The sequence below is a fragment of the Mesoplodon bidens genome, assembly GCF_964165515.1.
Source record: "Mesoplodon bidens genome assembly, chromosome: 8".
Taxonomy (NCBI): Eukaryota; Metazoa; Chordata; class Mammalia; order Artiodactyla; family Ziphiidae; genus Mesoplodon; species Mesoplodon bidens.
The window spans coordinates 40,652,582-40,661,993 of NC_138165.1; the positions used below are offsets into that span (position 1 = coordinate 40,652,582).

The following is a 9,412-nucleotide window of genomic DNA, read 5'->3' on the forward strand; positions in this document are numbered from 1 at the left end:
AAACAGTGACTCACTGAGAAGCTAGGCCCCAGATTCTAGGGCTGCAAAGACATGTATCTTTCCTGGGGTATAAGAAAGACTTGGTCTTTAGAGAGATAACTAACAATCCCCTTCCAACCAATCCCATCTCCAAGACTGGAAAGCATGCTTTTAGTAAAAAACAGTTCAATTTTTAAATTTTGTTACATTAAATTCTTAAACCTCAAGTGTTACCCACAGACTTCACTACTGGCTGCCTGGAAGACACCATCCTTTGCTTCAAGACCTTATATTGCCCAAATGACAGCTATTGCTTCAAGCTAGGCTTAAATATAAACACAAGGTACGAAGATGGCATAAGGTAATCAACTTAATCTAATTTATGCAAGGTGGTAGGCAATTATTGTTTTTTGAAGTGAGATATATGATTACTGATTGATTTTATGATGTTATAATATTTTGTATTTCTGTAACAGTTCACTTTAGCTGGGCTGTCCTGTCAATTTGGAATGTTAGTCCCTTAAGTGAACCAAATCACATTATCCTGGCTCCTTAGCTGGACCTAATATAGCCTTAACATTAATCATTTGGCATTTGACAAGTGAAATGTGGGTATTTGCATAATGTAATTTTGATACTTTTTAAGTTCCCATGTGAAGATTCTTTCATTATCATATTTTGTTATAGATTTCAGAATGGTTATATTTATATGACATGCTTTACCATTTAGAATAATAACCAGGGAAAAAATACTCCAGTAAATTCTCTTTTAAAAAAGTCATATTTCATGCAGTGAAGATTATGCAATGGTATTTTGAATTGAATGCAAATTCAAACACACTTTACAAATCGTAGGTTGTTACAGTCAATGGGTGACAACATACCTCTTAATGGATAAAATACCCTGTGTTTTATTTGGTTGTTAGACTCATTTTGGAGCTAAATGGTTTTTGTGTTGCCGTCTACTTGTAAGAAAACTTATACATGTTACAAAACATTTTACCTGGCTTTTTATAGAAGTGAACACACTGGTTAGCCAAGGCTGATAGAAGTCTGGATCATTTTTCTATATTTCTAAATCTGAAATAATTCTAATGCCAAAAAAAAAAAAAGTCAAAGCAAGGCATTAGAAAAAAGATAATCCTCCCCCCACCACCAAATTTTAATCCCCATAAAAACTAAGCTATAGGTACATGTTGCAAGTTGCTATATGGTCATAGCAATCTAAGAGTAAGAGAGAGAAACAAAATTTTGCTGGGTCCCTGAAGTGCTTGGCAGTCTCGAGGGAACTGACAGATGTTGGAGACAGGATTTCAAAGCTAATGTGAGTGCTTCTACATTTTTATGTTTATTGCTGGGCATTCGGTTGAATTAGTACTATTTCCTGCCCTTCTGGATCTCACAATCTAGTATGTCCCCATACTTTCCTAGCTTTGGTGTTAGTCTCTGCATCCTCCCATCTGATTCCCCCTATATTTTCTTCTTGCCCTAGATCTGGACTGACCTGGCCCTGAAGCTCCAGGTTCTGATTTTTGAATTAAGAGAATAGCTCTGTTATTTCTGATGGGAGGGAAACTCCCTGACCCTCCCAACCCTGTCCTCAGCAGCTGGGGTGTCTGTCTTGGGAAGGCCTTGATGACACCTCAGGCCTTCTGTTGCCCTTTCCTGGCTAGAGTTACTTCTGCTGCCTAGACGGTTAATTCATCAGGCTGGAGCCCAGTAGGTTCTCTGGCCCAAGGAAACATTAGCACCCCAACCAGATGGCTCTTGGCTTCATCTAAGCTGCAAACTCTCAACAGTAGGTTTACTAGCTGTGTGACCTTCAGCAAGTTTCTTAATCTCTCTGTGTTTAATTTTTCTATTCTGCAAAATGAGGCTAATAATAGCACCTTCCTTACCCTGCTGTTTTGAAGATCAAATGTGTTACTATTTGTGAAGCATTTGAACAGTGCCTAACATGTAGTAAATCCTATATGAAAGTTTGTAAAACAAACAAACAAACAAACAAACAAATGAAGAGCATTAGGATATGCCACTCCAAAATATGTCTCTTTGGCATAAAGATAATTTTGAGCTAATTATTTTTGAGAAACTGCAGACACTGGAGAAGCTCAGAAAATAGAAAGTTATCTTTTGTAAGGGAAATTGACACTTATAAAGGAGATCTACCTTTGTAAGGGTGTCTCCCTCTCTGTACCAGGAAGAGAAGGATAACTCTAAAACATAACAGAATCTTGTCAGTGGAGAAGGCAGCCACTTAAATCTGCATAACATACCATACCCTTGTTTACTGTGCTTTTCCTGGAAACCTCTAACTGGCCTCCTCTGTTCCACCCCCAGCACACACCTTTCTCTTTTGTCTTTAGCTGGAGATGATATTTATGGGAGTGGCTTAGGCCATCTTAAGGAGTTACTAGGTTTTCCTGGGTCTCTCCTATGTATACATGAGGCATATTTGTTAAATTAATTAGATAAGGAGGCCATTGGACTAATGTGGCTCTAGTGTCTGGCGGCCTCCATAAGCAAACCAAAATAAAAGCCTATATATTCCTCACGCTTCCGAAATCAAAATGCTAAGGACAGCCAGTCACAAACAGCCAACTAGGTTTTAAGCTGTAGTCAATCAGTAATTGCCTTACTTTGCTTCTGCCTTTTCTCTATAAAAGTCTCCCCATTTCCTGTCCCATATAGTGCTCCTAGCCACTTCCGGTTTAACATTACCCAGATAGAATCGAGTTTTGCTCAAAAAAACCTCTTAAAATTTTTAATATACCTCAATTTACCTTTTAACAACATATTAATAAATGTCTGTTCCCTTTTCTCTTGTTAATCTATCTTTTATTACAGGGATCTTAGACAAGAACTCAGAAGAAGGTAGAGGGAAAGTTAATTTTCCTCCTGTGCAGAAACAAACAAACAAATAATCAGTGTGTTGGGTAGAGAAGAGTTAGTGATGACAAGGGAGAGAATTCTAGGATCATAGAGATATCCTCCAAGTATATGGGGAAAGGGGATGAGACCAGAGTGCCTTGTATTTGTCGATAGAGACCCTAATGCATTCAGCCCTAGACACAGTTTTAAAGATGATAAATGTGCAATTACTCTCAAACCTCTATTCTTCTTCCCTTTAGAAAAGATCTTAAATGTATTCTCTAGGGAGTAACATTTATTCATTTATTCAACAGTAAGTTTTTTTCTCTATTCAGTACCTACTTATTTCAAGCCAGATGCTACATGCTTACTTACTACATGTAAGTAAGTTAACCATGGTCCCTGCCCATATAAGGCTTAGATTCTAGTTGGTGAGAGACATTATGCAGATAACTGTGCAATTACTTATTTAATCACAACTGTGAAAAGCACTCTGAAGGACAAAGGTAATGTGTAACAGGAGTCCCATCCTAATCCTGTGGGTCAGGGAAAGTGTCTTTAAAGAAATGGTATTTCAGAGGAGCTGGTTAGGCCAGGGGTTTGGCCTTGAGGAAGAGAAGGGTGTTCCAAGCTGTGGGAGCAGCATGGGCAAAGGCTCTGGAATCATTTTGCACTAGATGAGATTCAACAAAGAAAAGAATTAATGTCTTACTTTAAGAAGGAAGGAATGGTAGGTGGCAGATGTTTTATATAATCACCTGTTTCCCCCAAAGGCAGACAGTGTTGGTGCCTTATAATTTTACCAGCACCATGAAACAACAGTAGGGAATATTGAAAATAATTCTGATTGGAGGAAGGGAAGATTTCATGGAGGCAATTATACTAGGGTTTTACAGGATGGGTTGAGCTACAATAGACATGAATAAACTAGAGGATAAGAAGCTATAGACCAAATACATCACTGAAATGTAAAATTTTTGATATTAGCAAGACGGCAGAATTTATGCTTGTATTTTCTTAGATCTACTTCTCTGGGCTCCCGAAAGGATACCGTGGAATCTGCTGCCAGAGCCACTTACAATAAAGTTGTCCTATTTACAGGTTTTTGATAAGCTGTTTTTATTCTTTAATAAATAAGAAAAGAGGCCATTGTCCTTTACAAAATAGCTGAGGTTGTACTTGAACAAAATCTGTTTGGAAATGTTAAGCTGGTTACACAGAACTAATATGCCTCAAGGTGGTCATTCTCTCTGGATTAAAGCTGTAGAACAATTGTGGCTCCTGTTACAAGGAAAATGACAAAGGGCCATTATGAAAAGGGACAAAAATCTCTGTTCCCAGAGGGGGACTGACAAGCTGAAAGTCCCCCTGTACATGCCAACACAAAAGGCTGATTGCCTCGGATTGTTTGTTTATGTAAATCAAAAGGCTGCCATTAATTCTGCAAGTGGGACTGCTGAGCAACAAAGAAGGTGGTGATTGGCCAGATTCTTGCTCATGGGTTGGTGGCAAATCTGACAAATTCTATTACTTTTGTGCTATGCTCTATCTGCACACCTTCAGGAAAAGAAGCTTGTTATTATGCACTAAAGGAAGTCATTTGTGTCCTTAGAGTAAGAGCTGGATTTGAAGGCAAGAGAACGTATTAAGGATCTTCCCCAAAGCTCTCTCCAAGTTGGACTCAACTGTACATCATGACAGACGTTCCAGTGACATTCAGTCAGGTTGAGTGTAATGGGGATACACCCCCTGAAAACGGTCAACAAAAAATCACTAAAATCATGGAAGAAGCCAGTGATATGGATGGCACCCCACCATACTGCAGGGTAGAATCTAGTCTTGAAGATGAACCCAGGGAAGGCAATCAGAAGAAAAGTGAAAAATTACAAGAGAACATACTGCTCAACTCGTCCATGGATGAGAAGATTCTAAAAGGTAAAGCATTTTCCTTTTTTATAATTTGCTTGATTTGATTTGTAAACTCACTCAGGAATCTTTGGATGAAGTGTTATGACAGGAATAAGCTGCACATCCTCCCACCCTTGCCCCTGCCCAAATGCAGTCCCTTATCCTACGGGGGCTGCAGAGCATAAGGACTAAATCTCTGCCCTGGGTCAAATCCAGGCTCATTTATTTGATAGCTCTGTGACCCTAGACAAATTTCTTGGCTTCCCGAAGCCTTGGTTTTCTCATTAGAAGAAGGCAGAATAATAGTTCTGATATTTGTACAGTTGTTGTGAAAATTACTGTTGGTTAAATGTTAACTACTGTTATTTATTATTATATGGACAGCACCATTATTATTCAATCAGAAGGAATTCATAAATTCAACTTTTCTTTCTAAATCTACCTGAAAGTGTCTGAATTCGTGGTACTATAAACTTATATAGACATTAAAGGAGAGGTTATCGTTATGCTCATAAATAAAAGGAATCAGTGAAAAAATGAGTTTGAAGAATGAAATGGTTATTTTTAGTGACCACAAAAAATCAAAGACATCTACCTTGTTAGAGTCTTAGTTGGTAATTTATTTATCTTAGACTACTTAAATGTTAAAATATTAATCTTGTGGGGGGGTTTTCTTCCCAGAAAAACCAGAAGAGGATCTCTATATTGTTCATAAGGCCATCACAGATCTTTCTCTCCAAGAAACAAGTGTCGATGAAATGACATTCAGAGAAGGTAAGAGGAACTTCCATTTCGTACACAGAAATTGTTTGATGGAATGTGGAAGACAGTTTTTGCATGGGATGTTACGTGAGTGTGGTATTGAAAAAGCAATCCAGGTAATGCTTTCAAAAACTCAAAGCTGCTATAGGCAGATAAGGGAGTCTGGATTTATCTGTGGGTTCCACCTTAGAAAGCATTACACACTCTTCAAGACTGGGACTGCATGGATCGGTATAACTGATTGGCATGCTTTGACCTGATGATATGATATCTGCGTCTTAATAAGTTAGTCTACTAAATAAACCTTTCCTTTTGATTAAGTGTCTTCAAATCTGTGCCAGGCACCTTGCAAGATGTAAACATTTCAAAAATGGGTTTATCTTAAAAGTTTACCATTGGTGGCATACTGTTTTAAATAATCTTATAAATTTATTGCATCTATAGGAAAATTCTAGGCCTCTGCTGTAAGCACAAAATGGTTACCTAATTCTTGTCAAAGAAATCTTCCAGGTGAAGAAGTTAATTTTAATTGTGTTCTTTCAGAAAAATGGGAGAATAAAAACAACATTGATTTTTAAATGACTATATTATTTTTCAAATAAACTCAAGAGTCTAAGAGACACAAAATCTTTTAGACTTCTAAGGAGACACCTACATTCAAACAATTTCAAAATAAAGTGGAAGATAAAAATCTATCAATTATTCATATCCTCTCTTGCAGCCATAAACATCTTATCTCAAAGTTGAAGTCAGCTTGGTAGACCTAAGTGATTTAGCTTAGTTAGGACCTTAACAAGTAAAACATTGAAGAGATTATTGGTTGAAATATTAGAACATCACACAAAATAGTAGATGCCTAGGAGGATAAGGTTGTTGTCAGTTTCCTGGGTTTGTCCCCTTTGCCTGGACACCTCTCAGACTGTCTGCTTACTACATATGGTGGTCCACTGTGTAGTCATTCGAAGAAGAATGTAGTAAGCAACAGTCACTGTCAAGCTCTTACATTATCACAGATAATTTATAAGACCTAAACCCCATGAAATGGACTAAATAACCTCTCACCCTAACCCTTCTACTGCCAGTGAACAAGCAAATTCTGAGAGGCAGGGATCTCAACCTTTCAACTAGAACCCCTTTCAAATTTCTGATCAGAAAGTCACTGGAGACAATAGTTTTCTATGATCTTTCATTTCTTTTAAATAAAGAATAAAAGCAGTCTGGATTTTTAAAGTGGATGGTCTCAGGGTGAGTTTTTCCCTGCATGAATCCTTTCGTGTTTGGTGGAACACGTTCCTCCTGTAGGGTTAGAAGGACACATTTTGGTGTTTTTTATTTTCACAGTGGCAAACAGCTATAAAGTCCCCAAAGAGAATACTCCTGAGTTGAAAAATAGGAAGATGTTAAAAATGCTTAGAAATAATTATAATTTAAAGTCAAGAAGTAATTTCATGCATGACAACTCCATGCCCAAGTCATGAATATGAGCAAAAAGATCAGCTTCTTTGGTTCTTATGGAAAAGAAGAAAACAAAACAAAGCTTAAAATTATAGCAAACATTCTAATACATATTTATTTATGATGTAAAAAACACTGACTGGATGCCAGTGGCCTGATAGGAGCTGTGCACAGCTAATGAGGAGAGATGAACCACCTCCACTTCTATCTCTTTGTGTAAGTTTACAATCTGATTCCTATAGTTGGGAAAACAAAATGAGAAGGGAATGAAAAATCTCTGATGGAAATGGACTTGTCAACATCTTTCAGTGAAAATAGGAAATTGTGGAGGAGAAGGGCAAAGAAGAACAGTGCCTCTCGCTTTATATAAAGACTGTTATGGTGTTGAAAGGGAATAGTGAACACAACCCTGAGTCATGTGCACTGCAGGCTGAAGCTTCCCACAGAAGTCCTTCAGGGCTGAAAGCTCTGAGAACAACCTCTACTCTCCTATTATTAATTCATTTTTTCATGCTCAATAAATATTATTGAGAATATGCTGATAGGATGTGTTTGAAAAGTGAAATTTGCCATGAATTAAATGAGCCTCTTAAAAGTCACTGCATGGTACCAAATAAGTTAATTAGTTGTCGGTTAAGGACATGTCGAAAATAATAGGTTAACCTAACACTATGTAGATATGACCTCAACATGATTTTTAAATCTTGACTCACTAGAAATCAGTGGCAGATCTTAGGCTATATAGTGTGTCCTTTCGTGGACTTGATGCATCCATTAGCCCAGCACATGACTCTTGGCCATCTGTACTCCTCCTCCATAGCCGGTACTTTAGGACATGAGAACTCTGAGAAGCATGGTAGTAAACACTGAATTTCCTACTCTGAGTGTGACCAGTCACTGGCAGTCATTATTTCATTATTTTTACTGTTGCAAGAAAGCCTTTTTTCTAATTTTCCTTGAGGAGTGTGTGTGTGTGTGTGTGTGTGTAGGAGCTAGGCCCAAATATTTTTTAATATATTCACATATCCACTCATGACAGGCTAGACAGGATTTTTAAAAGTGTGTCTCAGGGAATACCAGTATCACTAGATACAGTAGTCCACAACAAAAATGCTCCATAGTCAAATGAGGTTGGGCTGCTGGATGCTAATATTCATTAGTATTTTAAAGGCTTGGATAAATTCTGAAGAGGCTTACTTAATTGTGTTTAATGCAGTGTTTTCCAAGCTAATTTGATGGTGTAGCCTATCTTTTTGTGTAAAACATAATAATAGCCCACAAAACAATATCCCATAAAATTTTGGTGGAAAACGATTGTCCAGAAATATAATCTGGAGAATCTGTGGTATTTTGAAATCTCTACACATCTCAATTACCAATTGATTTTGCTACAGGACATCAGTGGGAGAAGATTCCTTTGAGCAGCAGTAACCAAGAACTAAGTAGACGAAAGGAAAGGATTGCTGAACAGCCTTTAGGAGAGAGAGAAGATGAGGATCTGAAGAACAAAACTCAACATCAGGCAGTGGAAATTGAATGGTTAGGATTTCGGAAACCTAGCCAAGCTGGTGTGTTACATTCTAAGCATGATGAGGAGCAAGAGGTTTGGGGTGAAGAAATTAATAATGATGATGATGATGATTGCAAGGATGATGAAGATGAAGTTCGAGTGATAGAATTTAAGAAAAAAAATGAAGAGGGTTCTCAGTTAAAAGAGGAAGGCGATGCAAGTGAGGACTCCCCACTGAGCAGCCCCAGTTCCCAACCTGTCACACCTGATGAGCAGCCAACCTTTGGGAAGAAGGGTGATATTTCCAGAAATGCTTATTCAAGATACAATACGATATCCTATCGGAAGATCAGAAAGGGGAACACCAAGCAAAGAATTGATGAATTCGAGTCTATGATGCATTTATAAACTAACTGGAACTGAGAAGTTCTCATGCCCACTAAAGCACAAGCTAATTCTATTTTCCTGAGATGCATCTTTGTATGCCTTGAGTCATCCCCTATAAAGAAATGGAAGCTTAGTCTCTGTTTCACTGTAGAATAATGTGGAAATAACCCTAGGCAAAACTCAGTCTGGTAACCTCAAATCAAAAAGCTTTAGATTCATTCTTGGATATTTGCTTTTTAAATCCTCACTAATATAGCCTGTGTGCTAAGCACTAAACGGTTTGACTTGAAAAGTAGCAATGCTGGGAAATGTAGTCATCAAATGAAAGAGGACTATTTGAAATGAAATGTATTTCTTTTGGTGTCTTTCTTCCTGTACACTGAGGGTGATAGAAAGTCTGGTATCAAATCTCTCTTTCCTTAAAACATGGTTTTATAGACTCTGGCAATAAACTTTCCAAAATACTTTGCCTTTCCTATTATCTTCAGATTTTAAGTTGTTTTCCTTGGCATGTACAGAGTGAAATTCTGTATAGGCTGC

General features: G+C 37.7%; 1 protein-coding gene across 2 annotated transcripts; it reads left to right on the top strand.

Moving 5' to 3' along the window:
- Nucleotides 1–4,544: 4,544 nt before the first annotated feature.
- Nucleotides 4,545–8,893, top strand: ERMN (ermin; the record flags this gene model as incomplete). Of its 2 annotated transcripts, none has more annotated exons than XM_081242260.1 (3): nt 4,545–4,785; nt 5,440–5,532; nt 8,370–8,893. In XM_081242260.1, the coding sequence occupies 3 exons, from the start codon at nt 4,545–4,547 to the stop codon at nt 8,891–8,893; spliced, it is 858 nt and encodes a 285-aa protein (XP_081098386.1). The 2 variants fall into 2 exon arrangements, with proteins under 2 accessions (XP_081098386.1, XP_081098387.1); XM_081242261.1 differs by having other exon boundaries at nt 5,500–5,532.
- Between the last annotated feature and the right edge of the window lie 519 nt (nt 8,894–9,412).